This window comes from Microcaecilia unicolor, chromosome 2, assembly GCF_901765095.1.
Source record: "Microcaecilia unicolor chromosome 2, aMicUni1.1, whole genome shotgun sequence".
NCBI classification, from domain to species: Eukaryota; Metazoa; Chordata; class Amphibia; order Gymnophiona; family Siphonopidae; genus Microcaecilia; species Microcaecilia unicolor.
In genome coordinates this window covers 232,191,572-232,214,553 of record NC_044032.1, presented here as the reverse complement: position 1 = coordinate 232,214,553, position 22,982 = coordinate 232,191,572, and the positions used below count along the sequence as shown (strand labels likewise).

General features: G+C 43.0%; 1 protein-coding gene across 4 annotated transcripts in view; it reads left to right on the top strand.

Moving 5' to 3' along the window:
• UHRF2 (ubiquitin like with PHD and ring finger domains 2) overlaps positions 1-22,982 on the top strand; it is a 414,897-nt gene that overhangs the window by 110,656 nt on the left and 281,259 nt on the right. For all 4 annotated transcript variants that reach the window (XM_030193781.1, XM_030193779.1, XM_030193783.1 and 1 more), the window contains exon 4: positions 3,544-3,762. In XM_030193781.1, coding sequence (XP_030049641.1) covers positions 3,544-3,762 — 219 coding nt within the window. The remainder of the gene's footprint in view (positions 1-3,543; positions 3,763-22,982) is intronic.

Here is a 22,982-nt window from a genome sequence, read left to right as displayed (position 1 = left end):
TGGTGGCTGCCCTTTGCAAGCAGGGCATTCTGGTTCATACATATCTAGACGACTGGTTGATTTGCACAAAGTTGTATCAGGAGAACTGTCAGGTGACTGCTCTGGTGGTTCAGTTCTTGTAGTCTTTAGGTTGGGTGATCAATCTGCCCAAGAGCATTTGGTTCCCATGCATTCATTGGAATATCTGGGGGTCCCCTTTGACACTCTTCAGGGCAGAGTGTTTTTTCCATTGCCACACATTTTCAAGCTGCTGAGTCGGCCAGTTCGTGTGCCTGGGACTATCTTCAGGATCTGGGATCAATGGCAGTGGCCATACAGGCGATCTAGTGGGCCAGAGCTCACATGAGGCATCTCCAACAGTCTCTCAGATGGACTCCTTGGATGTCAAGTTTCCATTGCCTGCACTGGTGCGTTGAGATCTCGGTTGGTGGCTGCGAATGGCCAACTTGTCAAGAGGATAAACATGATTGCAAGGTTGATATCCAGTTGGTTTTGAGATTTTTTTTTTTCACTATTTTGAAGTTTATATTTTGTCACAATTATCCTACAATAGAACAATTTTTTTTTTTATTTTCTAGTTTTTGTTTTGCTCAGTTCCCAGAATTAGTGGTGTCAGTTACCCCAATATTGACTGGGTAAATGTCATGTCAGAAAATGTTAGGGATGTGAAGTTCCTAGGTGGAATAAATATTTAATGGAACAGCTGGTATAGGAAGCAAGAAGAGAAGGAACTATTTTAGATCTAGTTCTTAGTGGAATGCAGGACTTGCTGAGAGATTTAACAGATTTGAGGCTGCTTCACATATCGATCATAATATCACATTTGAGGTAATAACTGGAGGGAGGACACTAAAGAAATCTGCAACAGTATTAAAAAGAAAAAAAAAAGCTAAAAGGAGCAGCTACAAAAGTCAAGAGTTTAAATCAGGCATAGATGTTTAAAAATACTATCTTGGAAGCCCCAGACCCAGATGTATTCTGTGTTATCTCCTTTGAGCAGGGACTGTCCTTCTATGTTAAATTGTACAGCACTGCGTAACCCTAGTAGCGCTTTAGAAATGTCAAGTAGTAGTAATAGTAGTAGTTATCAAAAAGGGTAGAAGGAAGGCCAAAAGCATTGTTAAAAAGTGAGGTGAAGGAATCTATTAGAGCCAAAAGAACATCTTTCTTAAAACAGGAAGCAGCATAAGCACTGGAAAGTTAAATGCAAGGTATCGATAAAGAAGGCTATAAGGGAAAAAACTGTTATAGAGGCAAAAGCTCATAGCAAAAACATTTTCAGGTACGTTAGAAGAGAAAGCCTGTGAGGGAGTTACTTGCCACCTTATAATTGAAAGAGAAAAACGCCTAGATTTTGACCCAAATCGGGAGATAGACGTTTATCTCACAAAAACGAATAAATCGGTATAATGGAAAGCCGATTTTGGACGTTTTCAACTGCACTCCATCGCAGAAGCGTGCAAAGTTGACGGGGGCGTGTCGGAGGTGTGGCGAAGGTGGAACTGGGGCGTGGTTATCGGCCGAGGAGAGATGGGCGCCTTTCGCCGATAATGGAAAAAAAGTATGTGTTTGTAGCTAGAATTTAGGGCACTTTTCCTGGACCCTGTTTTTTTCACGAATAAGGCCCCAAAAAGTGCCCTAAATGACCAGATTACCCCCAGAGGGAATCGGGGATGACCTCCCCTGACTCCCCCAGTGGTCACTAACCCCCTCCCACCACAAAAAATGTTTCACAACTTTTATTTTCACCCTCAAATGTCATACCTACCTCCCTGGCAGCAGTATGCAGGTCCCTGGAGCAGTTGTTAGGGGGTGCAGTGGACTTCAGGCAGGTGGACCCAGGCCCATCCCCCCCCTACCTGTTACAATTGTGCTGCTTAATGCTTAGTCGTCCAAACCCCCCAACCCACTGTACCCACATGTAGGTGCCCCCCTTCATCCTTAGGGCTATAGTAATGGTGTAGACTTGTGGGCAGTGGTTTTGAGGGGGATTTGGGGGGCTCAACACACAAGGGAAGGGTGCTATGCACCTGGGAGCTCTTTACCTTTTTTTGTTTTCGTAAAAGTGCCCCTAGGGTGCCTTGTTGGTGTCCTGGCATGTGAGGGGGACCAGTGCACTACGATCCTGACCCCTCCCACGAACAAATGCCTTGGATTTATTCGTTTTTGAGCTGGGCGCTTTCATTTTCCATTATCACTGAAAAACAAAAACGCCCAGCTCACAAATTGTCGAATAAACATGGACGTCTATTTTTTTCGAAAATATGGTTCGGTCCGCCCCTTCACGGACCCGTTCTCGGAGATAAACGCCCATGGAGATAGACGTTTTCGTTCAATTATGCCCCTCTTGGACTGTTAGATCATCAAGGAGTAATAGGTACACTCAGGGAGGACAAATCCAGAGTGGAGAAGCTAAATGCATGTTTTGCTCCAGTCTTTACTGAGGGAAGATAAAAGGGAGTTTACCTGTGTCAGAAATGGTATTTAAGGGTGACGATATGGAAAAAAAACTAAAGAGCAGCAAATCTCCAGAACTGGATAGTTTACAACCTAGTGTACTGAAAGAGCTAAAAAATGAAATTGCTGGTCTACTTTTGGTAATATATTACCTGTCATTAAAATCATTTATGGAACCTTTCCAATTGCTTTAAAAAGGGTTCCTGAGGGTGATAAAGCTACAAACTGATAAGCCTGATGTTGTTGTTGGGCGTAATGGTAGAAACTAATCTAATGAACAAAATTATTGCATGCATAGATAAACATGGTTTAATGTGACAGTTGATGTGGATTCAGCCAAGAGAAATCTTTTACCTCACTAATTTGCTACATTATTTTGATGGCGTGGATAAAGGTGAGTCAGTTGATGTAGTATATATAACATTTTAGAAAGATTTTGACAAAGTCCCTCACGAGAGATTGCTGAGAAAATTAAAAAGCCATGGGATAGGTGGCAGTGTTGTGTTCCTGACGCAGAAACACAGTGACTGTGACCATGTCGGGTCTCAATAAAGGCTGTTTGGATTTGCACATTCCTCTTTTGTATTGTTACTCCACCCCTGTTTGGTGGTGTTGTTTTCCTGTGGAGTTTGTCTTCCTTCTGGTTTTTGACAGATGAATAGAGACAGGGATCTAAGAGTAGTAGTAGGTGGGTACACCTGCATATTCCTCTTGCATTTTGCATTTAACTGTATTTTTTTGCAGTACTCGCAGTGGAGCTCCTTACCAGCTAACTCAGTGCTGCCATTTTGCCCGAAGATATTGGTCATTTTTGTGCCATTTTTTATTTTATATCCAGTGCTGGCAATGTTTGTATCTTATTTGTTCCCATAATGTTCTGCTGCAAATTATCAAACTGAATATTTTATTAATTGAAACATGTAGTTGGCAACATAAACTGATCACTTGTAATTTTGCTTAGGGTTTTTTTTTTTTTAAACACTTGCTCTAGTTTTCTAAGAAATGTGCATCTCTTGTTCACCTCAGCGTTATTTCATGATAGAACCTTGATACTAGGATTTATAACAATCCTGCTTATTTTTTCAGTTATCCAGAAAATGGTCTAGTAGAAATGCATTCCAGTAACCTACGACCTCGAGCAAGGACTATTTTGAAATGGAATGAACTTAAAGTGGGTGATGTGGTAATGGTTAACTATAACGTAGAAACTCCTGAAGAACGAGGATTCTGGTATGATGCAGAAATCACTGCACTGAAGGAAATTTCAAGAACAAACAAAGAAATTCATGCAAAAGTTTTTTTGGGGTAAGACATTTAATGGTTCTAAAAACATCTTTTCTTTAGCAAATTGTTGCAAATATTTTCATTAATATCAGGCTCTTCTCTACTGTTCTTTCACTGATTGTAATTTAGTTTTATTTTCCATCTAATTCGTTTTTTTAAGGTTACAAAAATTTTCTTATTGGTGTTTTCACACCAGTGGTGCTGTTGCTGGTTATGCATGTTGTGTCATTAAAAGTTGTCAGTACAAAAATGAATGGAGGGTACAATACACACCAGTGGAGGGGTGGGGGGTGAAGAAATACTAAGAGAAATGTTTTTTTCTTCTTCGATTTTTATCTGGTAAGCACCTATTTTATTTTAGTTTTTTGCATTGGGGTGTTTTGTTGGTGTTTATCAGTTAAAACCAGTGTTTCCCAAACCTGGTCCTGGAGGCATCCCAGCCAGTCAGGTTTTCAGGATATCCTGCTGGGGGAGGGTGGAATGGCCTTGAAGGATGTGCAGGATGGGACATTGGGGTCTTCTTGACCTGCTCCTGTTCCTGGCCTAGCTCCCCACTCTGCTGGCCATGGCTACACAGCATGGTCGAGCCTAACGGCTGCTCCCAGGTCACAGTCTCAGGACCATATTTGGTTGAGCTCAGAACTTGGCTCCGCGGCCCTCAGTCAGACTTCTTATGCTACTGTGTTTTGGCTTTGGCTCGGTCCTGCGTGGCCTTGCTTCTAAAAGTGCTCCCTTCAGAAGCACATATCCCAGATAATAATGACAATAATAATTCAATTGGCCTGGCTAGCTTCATGCCCTTTGACGGGGACTATTGCTATTGTAATGTACACAGTAGAGAATTTCCCTCTAGACACACCCAGGCCTAGGTAGGCTGGGGCAGTCAGGCCAGTGTGTATCTGCCAGGGTGGGGCATGCTGATGGCACACTGCGTGGTTTCAGAGCCAACATCTGAGCAGGGGTACTGGATTATTTTTCTAGTGTTTACATGTGGCTCATTCAATCTGACTGCCTTTTTCTTCTCAGTGATCATTGATCATTTTACAGGTGGTGTCCCCTTCAGCACAAAAATGGATACATTGCTGCCACACATACTGTGCCTTCCAGGACAAATTAGCAGTTAGAATCCTCTCTCCTCTTTCAATTCACCCAGACAAATAATTAAATAATAAAACAAAATACATTTCTTGCTGGTAGTAAGGCATAACACTCAACCCTCACTGAAGCAGGCCCCATCTAGAATCAGATTTCCCCCTCCCTTTCAGCAGACCTGTTCCTGGAGCGGTGCTTCTGGGGATGTATCCGGCAGTTCTGGACCTCAAGGTGGCCTACTTGCTACTTCCCCTTTAGCCCCCACACTGGCATATTCTTCACCTTGCAAGTTAGGGCATCTCTTTCAGTTTCATGTTGATGTGGTTAGGTTAGCTACAGTGCCCAGAACCTTTCTAAAGTTTTGGTGGTGGTAACTTCCTTCCTGAGAAATGAGAGAATCGGAGTGCATCCTTTCTGGATGACTGGCTACTTAGGGCCCGTTAGAGTAGGCGAGTTGTCAAGTGACTACACAGGTCATGGCGCTTTTGCAGTCCTCGAGGCTGGGTTGTCAATCTGCACAAGAGTCATCTTGGTCCCAACACGTAGGTGGAATATCCGGGAGTATGATTTAATATGACCTGCGGCCAAGTATCTTTCTCAAAACGTAGAGGACAACAAGTTTCAAGAGCAATTCCACTGCTTGTTGTGAATTCCAAATCCCTGTGCTTGAGATTATGTTCAGGGTGCTAAATGCTTGGTGGTGTCTTGGCCAGAGCTCATATGCATCTGCTTCATCTGTCTTGTGTTTTGTTTTTGTTTTCTCAATAAATATTATTGAGGAGTTTTTGGATTTGGAAAACAATTTAAACAGATTAGATTGTTGTTTGAACGGTAACAATTGGGCCCTACCCCCTTCCTATCCCCCCCTATAACTCACATCCCACCAAATGTTCCCGTCTACCCATACCTAACCTCCCCCCACCCAGCCCTTAACTGAGTGGTTTTAAACAGGGAACAGAAATGCGTCCACACCACCATAGTCGGATCATCAGTCAAGATGGCCAACTCTCATAGGTGGGCCACCTCGCGTCAGCCATTCCATTCAGTAGTCCAGAAGTCAGTTTCCAGTGGGTTGCAATGACTCCCCTTCACTGTCGCAAGATAGACCCGCTTTAGGCGAACCTGCCAGCGGAAGCCCGCGGTATTATTCAGACCCAACAAGCAAGCCCTAGGGGTTAGCGGAAATGGTTTACTCAAGATTCAGGTCAATCCCTGAACCACTAGAGTCTAATTTTGTTGAATAAGACCACATTACCACCATTGCCACCAAATATGAAAAAAGGTGCCCTTGACCCGTAAACACCTCTAGCATACATTGCTTTTAATTTTTCAGGCATATAATACCAACAAGTTATCACCTTATATGCATTTTCCTTAATCAGCATACAAATGGAAGATTTTTGAACTTCCTTAAACACTTGTTCCATTTATTCTAGGTGATTTCCATACGCAAATCTGATCCTATGGATCCATGAACCCACATGTTTTAAAAGACCAGCCATGAAAAAAATATATAAAACAGAGAAAGAGGTCTAGGCCAGGTTGCCATACCCTGCCACAAATTTTCAAAATGCTCAGTATCATCTGGGTCAGAGGAAAGCCACACCTGTCTCGTCATATAATGTTTGGCCTGCAAATAGGAGAACACATCCCCAGCTTGTAACTCGTATTTTTTTAAAACTTCAAAAGGAATAAGCTCTCCCATATCTAACAGTTGGCGAAAGTATGTAAGACTCTTCTTCTCTCACCGAAGAAATACCCCACTATTGTGCCCCACCTGAAAGCCTGGTTCATATCGAAATGGAGCCAAGGATGAGCTCTGAGTCGTAATTCTGAACTTCCTCTTTACCTGCTCCCATAATCCCAGAAGATGTCACATAAAAGGATTGATGAGCTTTCTTTTGTATTCCAAAAGCATCCGGGATAGCCACAATAACAATGCAGGGGTAAAAGAGAGAAAGTGTTCCTGTTCAAGTACTATATGCCCCTTGTTTGGAGACCCCTCCAATCTCATAATTGCCTAAGTTGTTCCACACAATAATATATTTGGGACTGCCCTACCTCCCCACTCCTGTCCCTGCCACAAAACCTTTTAGCTAATCTCCAGTTGTCTTTCTTGTGCTGGTGGTCGCCAGTTTCTCAGGCTGCCATTAGCATTTCATGTGGGGACCTCTGGGAAGTGCAGTAGGTCAGGGTGGCTTCAACCAAACAAGCTCCTCCAAGGGGTGTCTCTGGTGTCTCCTCTTGGATAGCTGTAGTCACAGATACCAGCCTGACAGGTTAGGGAGCCCACTGTCTTCAACACCTGCTCGAGGTCTACAGAGCCACACAGTAGCACTGTGACAGTCCAGTTGGTGTAGGCTCAGAGCACTGCACGTCGCTCTTCAAACCTTTCAATCTATTCTGGAGGGCAAACTGGCTTGGGTTCTCTTAGTCAACATGATGGCAGAGGATTCCATCAACAGGCAGGAATGTACTCGCTCTCTGGCAACGGAAATCGTGCCTTCTATTCACTGGGTGGAAGGCATTTGCTGCAACTTTCAGCCTCCCACCTAGTGGAAACTCTCAATGGTCAAGCAGGTTTCGCAGCAGGGCCTCCTTGAACCCAAAGGAATGGAACATGGAGCTGAACACCTTCCAGCTGGTAACTCGGAGTTAGGGCATTCTCTTAACAGATCTCATGGTGACACGTTACACTGTCAGTTTCCAGGTTCTTCAGCAGATGACAGAGGTCAGTTCAGAAGGCATAGATGCCCTTCTTCAGCCTTGGCCAGAGTCTGCCCTGCTTTGTGTTCCCGCCGTGGCCTTTATAGGACGAGTTCTTCACAGTCCGTTGTCGGGGGTTGGTTATTCGGTTTGCTCCGGATTGGCCCAGGAGGCCGGGGCATGTGGGCTTGATTCGAAGTCTGGTAGGTAACTGTTGCCTTCCTGAGTCACGGACTCCTCCGTCAGGGTTCCATTCGGATGGAGGATCCCTCCCGTTGTGGTCTTATGGCCTGGGTCTCGAGAGGCCGAAATTGGGAAGGAAAGGATATGCTAACGATATCATTGTGACTTTACTTCTGGCAAGAAAATGCTCAGCTTTAGCTGTGTATGCTCGCGTCTGGTGAATTTTGAAGCGTGGTTCTCCGAATGAGCATGGTCTCTGTTTCGGGCCTCTTTGCCACACATTAGCCTTCTTGCAGATTGGTCTTACCAAGGGCTTGCTTACAACTCTTTAAGGTTTAGGTGGCAACTCATGCCTGTTTTGGGGTTAGATTCCGGATTCCTCATTCACTTCTCATTCAGATATGGTTCATTTTTTGAAAGAGGCTTGTTGTCTTAGGCCTCCTCTTCATTGTCCTTGTTCTGAGTGGAACCTTATTGTGGTTCTGCGGGCTCTTAATAAAATTAAATTTAAAAATGCTCCTTTTGAACCTCTGAAGCAGGCTACTTTGAAGGATCTTCCTCTCAAATCTCTTTTTTTAGTGGTTGTTGCCTTGGCTTGTGGAGTTTGTTACAACCGTGGTCGGGCAGAAATCTGTTCTTTACTTTCTTAGATTCAGAAGTGACTATTTGTACCTTTCCTTCTTGTCTTCCCAGGGTGGTTTTGGCTTTTTATATTAGCCAGCCTCTTTTTCTGCCCCCTCTTAAGGAAGGGGATTGCAAGATGGATTTTCACTTGCTCCATTGCCTTGATGCTTTTCGAGTGCTTCTCCAGTATTTGCAAGCTACCAATGTTCTCAGGCGGTCCGATCATCTTTTTTGTTCTCTTTCTGGGCCTGAATTGGGGTCACGTAGCATCTAAGGTGACTATTTCTCGCTGGATTAGGGCTACTATTGCCTCTGCATACCTTCTTTGCAGTAAGCAGCTGCTGGCTTCTCTTTGAGTATGGTCTGCTAGGGCCCTAGCGATGCCTTGGGCGGAATCACAAAATTTCTTTTCCCTCTGAGTATGCAAAGAAACTGCTTGGTCCTCATTGCATCCTTTTCCCAAGCATTTTCATCTGGATGTTATGGCTTGAGCAGACTCTTCTTTTGGCTATTTGGTGCTGTCCGTGGGAGTTTCGAATTCCCACTCTATGTGAGGACTGCTTTGCTACATCCCACAGGTCTCTGGATTCCTCTGCAGGTGCTAAGGAGGGAGAAATTGTCTTACCTGATGATGATTTTCTTTCCTTTAACTGCAGCAGATGCATCCAGACTTCACCCTTCTTCAGTTCTGTGTTCTCATGGTTTGTTTATTTCTTTGTTTAGGGTAACGGCTCATTTTGGAGTTGTTTTGCTGTTTTCTACTGTTCATGTTGCTCCTCTGTGAGGAAGAGGATCTATTATGATTCTTTATTCCTTTTGCTTTGTTATGAGAAATACTGATTAACCAAGGAGCATACCAACCTATAAGACAAAGTTCAGTGCTCTCCACCTGCTGGTAGATAGTCACAACCCACAAGTCTCTGAATTAATTTGCTGTCGTTATAGGAAAGAAAATGATCAAGTAAAGACATAATTTTCCCTTATTCCTGTTTTGAAGTTTTATTCTCCTTCCTTCCCTTTTCTCCCTTCCAGTTTCTTTAATGTCTCTGGATGCTTGCATAACTTTTCTATGATATTTTAGTTCCTTTCCATTATATGTTTAGCCTTTACATCGTTTAGCACTGCTTTTAAGTTTTGAGTGGTATAGCAAATGAGAATGGAAATATATGGCCAAGGAATGAAACCATGGTCATGCTGGTGGCCTAACCTCACTGAATAGGTCCTTAGCCTCCCTAGCACCTTTATCTGTCCATCTGTCTAATTAGATATACCATTTTCAACTGCAAGGTCCTTCAGTGGTTTAGAATTAGAATACAAAGCAGATAATGTACAGCAATATCATAAAATAATAGTTCAGCATAAATATATTAACATTCCTTGTCATCAGCAGCAGATGAATCCATTACGAATGGGTTGTGTCCACCTACCAGCAGGGGGAGATAGAGAACACTGAAAACCATAGTGCCTCTAGGACGGCTAGCTCCATCTGCCTCTCAGTATTTCTCTGTCTCCCAGCAGTTTTGGACGCAGCTTGTTCAGCTCCTTGCAGATTCTGCCTGGGGTGGCTCCTGTGCTTTTGTCAGTTGTAGCAGGGGTGTTGTGGCTAAGTGGAGCTCACTTTAAAGGCACATAGGTTCGCCCTTTCCCTGCCTTTCCCACCCTCTTCTGCCTCCGGAGTGCCTCTGTAGCTGTTTGCCTCCAACTTTCCTCATAGCGTTACAAAAAAAAAAAAAAACGCTTTTAAGCGCTGCTATTTCTGAGGCGTTTCCTGACTGTGCAGCGTGACCGGAGCTCATGGACTCGGTTCTTTGAGGTAAGAGCGGTACTCAGCTCCTCCGGGGAGGGCCCGCGGACGGTGTTCCGATTGGGGTGATTTTGGCGCGAAGCTGCCATTTTGAATTTTATTCCGCCATTTTTCAGCAATGGCTGCTGAGGGAGTTAAGTGCTGTTCCCGTTGTGGCAAGCGCAGATCAGCAGCGGGGCTCTGTAAAACGTGATGTTTAGATGGTAGAGCCAGTATGAGCATGGAGAACGATGATTCTTCCTGCTCGATGGAGCTGGCAGCGGGCGCCATCTTGGAAGCACCGCATGGCTCGACCCCCACGGTTGCAGAGGAGTATGAGGGCAGAGGGGTGCCTCGGGCCGAGGCTACCAGAGGAGCTCCATTCCCCGTGGCTCCTAATTCGGAGACGGGAGGTCAGGGTGAGTTTTTCTCCCCCGAGTTTGTGCTTATTTTACATAAAGCCTTTCATGCTGAAAAGAGCTCTGCCGCAGGTGTCTGACACTGCGTTGCTACCTGGTTCCCCTCCGACTGATGATGGGCCGGGGCTGATGCCAGACGTGGATGCCCCTGATCGTTGGATGCACGCTAAGCATAGACGGGTAAATTCCCGTCGGAGAGTGGCGCTCCCCCCTTTTCCCCCCCGTGGTCGGGCTGTGGGGACTCTGAGGGATCTGGCAGGCCTTCGTGGTCTGAAGAGCCAGAGGAAGGAGCCAGTTTGCCACTGGATCTGGATGATCCCACTGCGGTTCGGATTTTCCACCGCGATGAGCTGCCAGCACTTATCTCTGATGCCTTACAGGCCCTCTCTATTGATGACCCTGTTGAAGGCGAGGCCTCCTCTGGCAATCCGAGGATGGCGAGTACTAAGAAGCCTGCTCGTGCCTTTCCTTTGCATGACTCCATCCAAGAGCTTCATGACTCCATCCAAGAGCTTATTTCTGCTCAATGGGCTGACCCTGAGGGGCCCTTGAAAGTTGCCAGGGCGATGGGGCATCTTTACCCTCTGAGTGAGGAGAACAGGAAAAAAAATGTGGTATTAACCTGATTATCCCCAGATATTAGTTATCTAATTCATTACTTTACATTGATCATCTGGTTGGCTTCTTCAAGGCTAATACGGTGTATATTCAAGTCACTTCATTGAAAACATACAATATTAGTTAGAATGTAATCAGATATATTATTTCTTTCTCTTTTAAAAACCAGACTTTATTTAACAATACATATACTTAAGTCTCTAATTCAAATCCCACTGATTAAAGTAATCCCAGTTTTCACAGGCTTCACTCCTTTTAAAGTAATAATTGAGGAAATATTTCTGAGGAAAGCTTTAGGAGTCATACCCGGAAGTCTGGGAAAAACAATAATCTCGATATTAATCATCTATAATAATATTCATTTTATTATTCAAAGTTTCTGGTCTATTATCATTTTCAAAATCATAACCACTTCTTGCTCATGTAGAATCATTTGTTATATCAAATTTTCACTCTCAAAGGGTTCAGTTAAATTGTCCATGTAACTCTCTAATAAAATTATATCTGAAACAAAATTATTGACTGCCACCATTAGGTCCTGAAGCGCCTTCCAGATGGTATTCAATGTATCCTCCACGGGAGCCAAAAACTCCAAGTTGATTTCTCTTAGGTGTTTAGTGGTTCCGCCGATTCAGGTTCTGCTGTAAACGTCCTCCATTTCAGCATATGCCTCTAACTCACGCCTCCACTCCTTTGGAGATGGCGGTTGAATAATTCGGGAGCGATGGAGTTGTTTTTCCCAGGTCCAAGAGTGTCGACGCTCCTTCGCCGGCACTAATCAAAGGACTCGCCAACCGTTTCAACTGTGGGCAGTTCGTTGTGCAGCAGTCCCGCACTTGCTGCTCAGGGGACAAAACGCTGGCCATCGGTGGCTGACCGCCGGTTGTCCCCTTCCTCTCAGTTAAGGTAACTGCAATTGCAGAGAGGAAATTTACGTAAAGAAGACGAAACTTCAGAGGGCAGCTGGGCCGTTGGGCATACGAACTTCAGGTCGCCATCTTACCACTCTCCCAGTTTGGGACACTCTTTGTCTGGTTTCTCCTCAGAGGCCTGTCTGATATGGGTAACCCTTCAGCATAGTCCTCTGAGTCATTGAAGCACAGAAGCCCCTCCACCACTACAAGGTGGTGTCCCTTCGGAGGGGAATATTTCTTTTAAGCTTATCTCCTTGTTTCATTTATGTCTTCTAGTTCTATATCTTCCCTTTCAAGTATTTAATGTTTGTATCATATCATCCCGTCTCTCCTCTCGGATATACGTATTCTCTGAGGACAAGTAGGATGTGATATTCTGACTGAATAATGATGTCACCGATGGAGCTCCTAGCATAGAGATTCTCCCCAGAATTCTAATTTTCTAGAAGCAGCTTGCTTTATATGCATGCATCTTTTTACCCATTGGTGTCAGGTGGGAACAGGTCAGTCTGTCTTTTTTGGCAAAACAATCAAGGTGCGAATTTCTGTTTCCCCTTTCAGCTTGCGTCTGTTGGCGATTTGTCTTCTTCATTTTATCTTTATTTGGAGCCAGAGCCCTTTCCCCTTTATTACCTTAGGTTTTTAGCAGTTTTTAAAGTTTCCTTTATTTTTCTACGGCTCGGCAGGCTCCCTAAGGCCTAGAGCTTTCCAGTTGGGTTTCTTTGCCTTGGCCTGTTTTACAGACATGTCACTTAAAACTTCCAGTGGTTTTAAGAAGCGCACCGAGGCATGTCCCTCACAGACATGCATTATTGGTGCCTGCAGTGCCGGAGAGGAGAGACGGGATGATATGATACACTCTGGCCTGACCATAATCCCTCTCTTGGTAAACTCAGAGATGTGGCTTTGTCTTCCCTGATTGCCCCTTTTACCCCTCGGTCATCTAGCGGTTCAAACGATTCTTTTGCCGGCTTCTTGCTTTTAATATACCTAAAAAAATTTTTTACTATGTGTTTTTGCCTCCAACACAATCTTTTTTTTCAATCTCTTTGCCTTGCCTTCCTTATCAGGGCTTTACATTTGATTAGCCATTCCTTATGCTGTTTCTTATTGTTCTCAGTCGGTTCCGTCTTCCATTTTCTAAAGGATTTTCTTTTAGCTTTAATAGCTTCCTTCACCTCATTTTTTAACAATACTGGCTGTTGTTCGATCTTCCTTCCTCCTTTTTTAATACACGGAATATATTTGGCCTGGGCTTCCAGGATGGTATTTTTGAAAAGCATCCAAGCCCGATGTAAATTTTTGACCTTCGTAGCTGTTCCTGTAAATTACCCCCCCCCCCCCCCTTTCACCGTTCTTCTCATTTTATCTTAGTCTCCTTTTTTAAAGTTAAATGCTAACGTATTGGATTTCCTGTGTGTACTTATTCCAAAGCCGATATCAAATCTGATCATATTATGATCACTGTTATCAAACGGCCTAGAATCCAACTCCACCTCCTCTTGGCCCATTTGTTTCAGTTCAGGCTGTTTCCAAAAATAAAACCAAATCCAAAAACAGAAAACCCCCCAAAACTATTTTACAAAAATTAGTTGTAGTTCCTGTTGTTCCTTAGGCTCTGCGGTTGCAGGCCATACCCCCCCCCCCCCCCCCCCCCCCCCAACCACACACACACACTTTTTTTTCTTCTTTTCTGATAGTATGATAGCAAGGGATTATTGTCAGGTAGAATATTACATCCTGCTTGTCCTTGGAGAAAATTAACTTGTTTAGCACTAAGGACAGCAGGATATTTATTCTGACTGCCCTGTTAACCTCCCTTTCCTTGTCATCAAGCAGATGAATCCATTACAAATGGGTTGTGTCCACCTACCAGCAGGGGGAGATAGAGAGCACTGTAAACCATAGTGCCTCTTGGCCAGCTAGCTCCATCTGCCTCTCAGTATTCTCTATCTCCCCAGCAGGGTTGGATACAGCTTATTCAGCTCCTTCAAAAATCTGCCTGGGGTGGCTCCTGTGCTTTTGCCAGGTGTAGCAGGGGTGTTGTGGCTATTGCAGCTTCACTTTAAAGGCACATAGGTTAGCCCTTTCCCTGCCTTACCCTTCCCCCTATGTGGATGCAGGTTTGCCCTGTCCCTACCTTTCCCACACTCTTCTATGTGGATGCAGGCACATTCCCACACTCTTCTATGTGGATGCAGGCACGTTGGTATGTCCTTTCCCTGCCTTTCCCACACTCTTCTATGTGGATGCAGGCACATTGGCTCATCCTTTCCCACTGTCACACAGGCCGGTAAGCATGGAGGACGCCTGCCGCTTTGGTCTTACGGCATGGCTATTGAGAGGGCGCAATTGAGAGACAAGGGCTATTCCAACAAGGTCATCTCCACTCTCCTTCAGGCTCGCAAGCGTTCCACTTCCGTTGCCTATGCTCGGATTTGGCGCCAGTTTAATGCTTGGTGTGCTGCTAAAGCGATTACACCCATGCGGGCTTCTGTCTCGCCGATATTTGACTTTTTGCAGGATGGTTTACATAAAGGCTTGGCCTATAATTCCCTGCGTGTTCAAGTTGCAGCCTTACCATGTTTTGGGGGAAGGTGGGTAGCCTCTCCCTGGCTGCTTATCCGGAGGTGCCACGGTTTCTTAGAGGGGTGCTTCGGCTCCATCCTCCCTTGCGGGCTCCGTGTCTGGCCTGGAACCTGGGGTTAGTTTTAAAGGCCCTTCAGTGTTCGCCCTTCGAGCCGCTTAGGCGAGCTTCGGAGAAGGATGTGACCCTAAAAACGGTCTTTTTGGTGGCCATTACATCGCCATTACATCGGCGAGACGGGTGTCTGAGCTCCAGGCGCTGTCCTGTCGACATTTCTGCAATTGCACCTTCTAGATGTGCGAAGAGCTCTGTTGCAGTATCGGCGCATGTCAAATGCTTTCAGGACCTCTGATCACCTTTTTGTTTTCTTGTCAGGTCCTCGCAGAGGGTCTCCAGCGTCTAAAGCTACTCTGGCTCGTTGGCTCAAAGAAGCTATTTTTTCAGCTTATCTGCTGTCTGGCCGGCCTCTGTCTGAAGCCTTTAAGGCACATTCCACAAGAGCGATTTCCTCTTCTTGGGCTGAAACTGGAGCACTCTCTCTTGGAGATATGCAGTGCAGCGACATGGGCTTCTAAGCTCTCATTTGCCCGACATTACAGGCTGGATGTGGCTGCCAGGAGGGATGCGCATTGTGGAGCACAAGTGCTGGCGCGTGGTGTGGCCTGTTCCCACCCTATCTAGGGATTGCTTTGATACATCCCATTCATAATGGATTCATCTGCTTGATGACAAGGAAGGGAAAATTAGGTTCTGACCTTGGTAATTTTTCTTTCCTTTAGTCATAGCAGATGAATCCATGAGCCCTCCCTGATTGATTGATTGATTGATTGATTGATTGATTGATTAATGCTGTGTTGGTTTCAGTTTTTCCTGTAGATATGTTCCCTCATTGGGAGAAGTTGGAAAACAGTCTTCAGGATTTCTGTTCTTTTACAGGAGGTTGAGTTCGTCCCTCCTTTGAATTACTGCTCCTGTTCTGGGGCGTTCGTTCGCTGTGAGGAAAGTTCATGTTATTCTACTTTGCGGTGTAACGCTGCTTTGGAAGCTTAAAATACTTAGAGGCAGATGGAGCTAGCTGGCCAAGAGGCACTATGGTTTTCAGTGCTCTCTGTCTCCCCCTGCTGGTAGGTGGACACAACCCGTTCGTAATGGATTCATCTGCTATGACTAAAGGAAAGAAAATTACCAAGGTAAGAACCTAATTTTCCCTTGGAGTTGCATTCTATCATTTAGTATTATAGTATATTTAGACGGACTTGGTTCATGCCATGCTGACAGGCTGGAAGACGCACACATGTGGCAATCCACTTCCAAAATACTGGGGAGCTTCTCCACACCGGGGGTTCTGTTTGTGATGTAATCCATCAGTCAGAATAAGTATGCTTCATTTAGGCTTTTAGGGCAGGAAGGAGGAATTTAAATTTTGGAATGGAGAAATATTCTGGTGGGGGGGGGGGGGGGGGGGGGCTGTTCCAGAAAGATGACCTCCACCTTAATCAGGGTAGAACCAGGCTGTTGGCATCAACCTTTAAAACTAGAAATTGGGAGAAAGTCCCATGGTTCAGATAATCTTTGAAGGATATCCTCAAAACGGGGAAGTTAGGGTATCCAATACTGAGGTTTCAATAAAGACAATAGTATGCCAGCTGCTTTAAAATAAAGATAAGACAGACTTGAAAGATTGCAGATGAATGAAGAACAGTTGACATTAGGAATAAAAAAACATTATTTGAAGTGTCTATACAAATGCTGGAAGTCTGAAAAATAAGATTTAGAATATATGACACTAAAAAGGTAAATATAATAGGCATTTCTGACACCGGGTAGAAGGAGGATAACTAATGGGATACTTTCATACCATGGTACAAATTATATTGAAGTGATAGGATGGATTAAATTGGTAGAGGGGGTAGTGCTATATGTTGGAGGGCCTTGAATCAAATAGAGTAAAAGTTCTGCAGAAAGCAAGTGCAATTTGGACTCTTATGAATAGAAATTCCATGTGTAAAGGGGAACAAAATGGTGATCTACCACTGTCCACCTGGTCAGAATGAACAGACAGATGTTGAAATGTTAGCAGAAATTAAGGAAGCTAACAAATTATATAATAATAATAATAATAATAATGGATAATTTCAATTACCAGAAAATTGAAACAACTCATCTCCAAATCTATGTTGTAGGCGTTCTGATGTCCATCACTTTTACCAAATACTAAAGCAAACAAAAAAGGCCTCGGTAAAAAAAAAAAAAATCCAAAGGTTAACATCTGTACAAACAGCTGGAGCCTTTTTATCATTGGTTAAGAAAAAACTATAAAATATAAAACTCTTAAAAAAAGTAACATAAAAAATATTGAAACCTTTACCAACACTGATGGAGATAATTTATTAGTCCCCATTTGCTGCTGTGCTGTAATTTTATTTATTTATTTATTACATTTGTATCCCACATTTTCCCACCTGCTTGCAGGCTCAATGTGGCTTACATAGTGCCCGAGATGTGATTGCAGACTCCGGTGTAAACAAATAGAGTGATGTTGAGATAAGATAAGGTTCAAGTGGTAGTGCCACATGAGATAGTTTAAAGTTCATGTGGAATAACCACATGGTGCATCGTACGCGGAAGAATTGTGTTGTGTCCATACTGTATTTTGGTTTTGTTGTGTCCATACTGTATTTTGGTTATGTTGTGTTGCAGCATTCAGGCTTTTATGTTGGGCTGGTAGGGTATGCCTTTTTAAACAAATATTTGGGCTATTATTATTTTCTAGGAACTTGCAGTTGCTTTGTTGTTGTGCCTGCCCTGCCTTCTCTGGTGCCCATATCCGCATCCTGTTCTGGTACATAGGAGATTGCTGTTGCTTTCTTGCTGTGCCTGTCTTGCCCTGTTCCGGCGCATAGGAACTTGCTGCTGCTTTCTTGCTGTACCTGCCTTGCCTTCTCCGCTGCCCATAGCTCTGCCCTGTTTCGGCACATAGGAGCTTGCTGCTGCTTTGTTACTGTCTCTGTTACCTTGGTCTCATCATTATTTGGTTAAGTTTGTATTATCTATAGCTAGACCTGGTTCTCTTGTCTCTTCTGCCAACTCCTCTTTCCTTGACTTTAGGTCAGTTGATCCTTCTGCTATTCCTCCTTTGTGCACTTTTCTTCCTACAGTTTGCAGACTTAACATTTCCCATCCAGGCAGATACTTGGAACAGTACCTTGCATTCTTCTCTCAAGCCTTATGCCCTGTATCATATTACTTCATTGTCTAATTCATCTTGCAAGCCCTGGTATGGTAGTGATTTGCGTCTAACAAACTAACAACAGTTGTGCCATGATGAAAGGGTTTGGTGTAAATCATAATCGCCTATTCACAATTTCATCAGCTTCTCCATTACTATTATGCTCAATTGAAAATAGTTTGTTGCAGTTATTACTCTAACCTTATTTCGCCTCTTGACTAAGCTTCCTTCTCTTGGTCCTCCTAACTCTCTCACTCTCCCCCCCCCCCCCCCCCCCAAATCTGCAGATGATTTTGCTCAAAGCTTTTTGGAAAAGATCCTAAAAATCATTACTGCTCATTTTCCAGCTTCTTTTGTTACTCAGATCTGTCCTTCATTCTTCTGCTCTTTGTATAAGCTCCACTGGGCCTGACCAATTTACCCTCTTCTCTGGACATTACAAAGGCTTTTACTTCCTTAAAGAAGACACATTGGGCTCTTGATGCTATGCCTCTGGCTTGGATAAACATTCCCAATCATAAACGTCTGTTGGTCCTCTCAATGATTAGAAATATTCTAGCCGCTGGAGTAGTTCTTACTCATTAGAAGACTTGGGTTATTCAGCCAGTTCTGAAGAACTCTTCACTTGATAAGTTAGATGCAACAATTGCCTGTTTCCCATGTACCTTTTCTTTTACAATTTCTGGGAAAGATAGTATTCTTCCAACTTGTAGATCATACTGAAGCATCTCCTATCCTACACCCCATGCAATCTGGCTTTCAGCAAGGCCATTCCACAGAAACCATCTTAGAGTCACTTTAAGATGATGTCTATACAGCATTTGATAAGGGTTGTGAAGTTCTATTAGTCTCTCAATTTAACAACTGCTTTTGATTTGGTTGATCAGGTATCACAGGAACTGTTATTTCATGGTTTTCTTGATTTCTCACTAATTGGCAGTATGTGGTTCGCACATCACAGGGTACCTCTACATCTTATGCACTTCAGTGTGATGTTCTGCAAGGATCTATTCTCTCGCCTTCTGGTTTTAATATTTTCCTATCCCCACTGACAGTATTGATCCAGAACACTGGGCTTAAATTCTCAATCTATGCTGCTGATATTCTCTTGGTTTCTACTCATAATTCTACTTCACCCAACCTTTTCAATTCTTCAAGCATATCTTGACACAGTAGATCTCTGGCTTTCTTCAAATCATTTAGTTCTAAATCCTCGGCCCTTTGGGTAGCCGGACATACATCTACTCTTAGGTTAGTACCTACAATTCAGGGCTCTCCTCTTAAATTAGTGAATTCCTTTAAATACCTGGGCATTTTTATAGACTCCCAATTTTCGTTTTCTTCTCAGATCTCATCCGTTATACGCTTATGCTTTTCTTCATTACGTTCTATTCATATTGTTTGCCCTTTCTTAGTCTCCTTCATGCTTTAGTCATTACAAAGCTTAGATTATTGTAGTGTCTCTTATGCTGGGCTTCCATATTCACTCCTTAAAAAATTGCAAACTCTACAGAACACTGCGATGCGATACCATATTGACCATATTACACCCTTACTTAGACAGTATCATTGGCTCCTGATTACCTTTTGTATTCAGTATAACATTCTTGCTTTGAGTCTCAAAAGTTCCTTTTTTCTCAAATTCTTGCTTATTTATCATCATTGATTTTTCCCTGTATAGACCTTTACACACTTTGCACTCTTCTTCTGGGAATCGGTTATCTATTCCTGCACTTGCACATCCCAGACTTCAGGCTACTTGACACTTTGCTTTCCCCCCCGCCCCCAAGTCCGTCCCTATGGACCTTTTTTGCCATTTGTCCTCCGCACTGAACAGTCCTATCAACGTTTTAAAATAGCCTTGAAGACTCTTTTGTTTAATGCTTTTTCTGTTGACCCCTGAGGTGGCGGGTTGGTCGGCCGGCTGACAGACAGTTGTGGGCTTCATATCTATTCTTCCCTCTAATTTTTTGACTTTCTGTAATTCGTCTTTAATCTTTTAAGTTGGAGTTCCTTTTCCATTGTTTTATTCTTTTACATTTATTGTAAAGCGCTTCGATTATATGAAAGGTGGTATGTTAAGTTATAATAAATTAAACTTGTTACTAGAAAATGAGTATAGCATGCAACTACTACTACTATTTAGCATTTCTATAGCGCTACAAGGCGTACGCAGCGCTGCACAAACATAGAAGAAAGACAGTCCCTGCTCAAAGAGCTTACAATCTAATAGACAAAAAATAAAGTAATCAAATCAATTAATGTGTACAGGAAGGGAGGACAGGATGGTAGGTGGAGGCGAGTGGTTACAAGTCAAAAGCAATGTTAAAGAGGTGGGCTTTCAGTCTAGATTTAAAGGTGGCCAAGGATGGGGCAAGACGTAGGGGCTCAGGAAGTTTATTCCAGGCGTAGGGTGCAGCAAGACAGAAGGCGCGGAGTCTGGAGTTGGCAGTAGCGGAGAAGGGAACAGATAAGAAGGATTTATCCATGGAGCGGAGTGCACGGGAATGGGTGTAGAGAGATACTGGGGAGCAGCAGAGTGAGTACATTTATAGGTTAGTAGAAGAAGTTTGAACAGGATGCGAAAACGGATAGGGAGCCAGTGAAGCGACTTGAGGAGAGGGGTAGTATGAGTAAAGCGACCCTGGCGGAAGACGAGACGGGCAGCAGAATTTTGAACCGATTGGAGAGGGGAGAGGTGACTAAGTGGGAGGCCAGCAAGAAGCAGATTGCAGTAGTCTAAATGAGAGGTGACAAAGGTGTGGATGAGGGTTTTGGTAGAGTGCTCGGAAAGAAAGGGGCGGATTTTACGGATGTTGTAAAGAAAGAAACGACAGGTGTTGGCGATCTGCTGGATATGAGCAGAGAAGGAGAGAGAAGAGTCAAAGATGACCCCAAAGTTTCGAGCTGAGGAGACAGGGAGAATGAGAGAGCCATCAACAGAAATAGAAAACGGGGGGAGTGGTGGGTTTGGGGGTGTTAATACAACATGATCAAAGAAAACAATACTTCACTCAATCATGAAATTTCATGCTTCAGAAGAACCTTTTAATTTCTGTTACCCCAGTATTGATTGGATAAATGATGTTCAGTTAAGTGCTGCTGAATATCAGGTTAGTCCCAGACAGGTGATTTAAATGGCCAGGAGCCTCTCTTGGCCATTTAAATCATTTTGAATGTTCGGGCCCTGAATTGCAGATGTATTATTAGTAATTTGTAACTTATTTTTAAAATCGAGCATTATTTCTGAAGATTGGAAAGTGGCTAACATAAGACTAGTTTTTAAAAGGGTTTCAGAGGTGACCCAAGAAATTATAGTCTGGGATAGGAGGCAGTGTCCTATTGTGGATTAAGAACTAGTTAAATGGTCAGTATTCTTAATGGGGAAGAATAAATAGTGGGGATCTGTGCTGGGTCTGCTGCTTTGTAACATATTTATAAATAACCTGGAAGTAGGAATAACGAATGAGGTGATCAAATTTGCTGATGACACAAACCTATTCTGAGCTGTTACATCACAAAAGGATTGTAAGAAATTGCTAGATGACCTTAAGAGATTGGGAGACTAGGCATCCAAATGGCAGATGAAATTTAATGTGAGCATGTACAAAGTGATGCATATATGGAAGCTTCACAAACCCAAACTTATAGGTACATGATTCAAAGTTCCACATCAGGAGTTGCCGCCCAAGAACAGGATCTAGGTGTCATAGTTGATGCATTTAGGCAAACAAAAAAAGCAAACACTGGGCCTTCAGGATTGAGAAAAATGTAGTCCTTTAATATCACAAATACCCGACATGGGCCGTGTTTCGGCGTACAACCACCTGCATCAGGTGTCTGACATGAAGACACATAAAAATAAATTAAAACCGTAAATTAATTAAACAATATCAGTAAACCATAATTTCAGTCATATGCACATAATTATCACAACTTAAAACCATACACATATATTCACTACACTACATATACACCATGCACAGATATATATGTATATATATATTGAAAAGCTTTTAAAAAAACATTTAAAAAACATATATTTCTAGATGATACCTATATATGCCCACCAATACATACATCTATAAGCTCACATGTCCATACACACACACACACACACATATATATATATATATATATATATATATATATATATATATTTATGTATATTTTCTTAAATAAACCCTTACATATACATTCATGTAAATTCACACATACAGTCATACCATATCACGTATTTCTAAATAAGGCATTACCAGAGCATACTAAACACTATAAAATCACAAATGTTGAATAACCATGTCTTACCAATAAACTCCTATCGGTCAACTTGCAAACTATGGCGCAAGATTTAAGTGAAACAATCGGGGTAGAACTCCTAATGTGAGAGAGCAAGAATAGGGTGTTCATAATCAATCTTCTAATGGTGGCCACATAATAAACAATAAATACTTAAAGCAATGAAGATGACGCCCCCTATTTCGTAAAAAAAAAACCCCCCTTATTTCATAAACAGTATATTAGCTAAAATTCATTATGATTAGGCCATATTCAGCATCTCTATATCAAAAGAACAAACAGAAAAGTGAAAGAGAGTCATTACCAGAGCCCTGAAAGCCTTCAAATTACAAATACTTATATGCAGCTGCCGATTGAACAATATTCTCTATATTAAACCCCAATAGGGACTGCTTTGCCTCCCCTCGAGGCCATTTAATATATGTAACTGCAAAGAACATGCGCAAAAATCATGTAACTGACTCCTGTAAATTTGTCTTTCAAAACCAAAGGGTCTTCGTGGCGGAACATGGTACAGGAGAAAATAGAGAGAGCCCCCTATCACAACTACAGAATCGAATTTCGAGGAAGGGGAAGGGGTCGAGAAAGAGGAAGGACCTGGAATGCAGGTTACCCACGGCATCTGTCGTACAGGGACCAGACATTCCAATAATTAATTTATCACAACAAGTATCATCAGATGTTGAGACATCGGTTCTGCAAAAGGGCCTTAAATTTATTCCTACGGATCATTATAACCCTTTACAGACTCGAATAGATTTATTAAGATTTGAGAGAAAACTAAAAA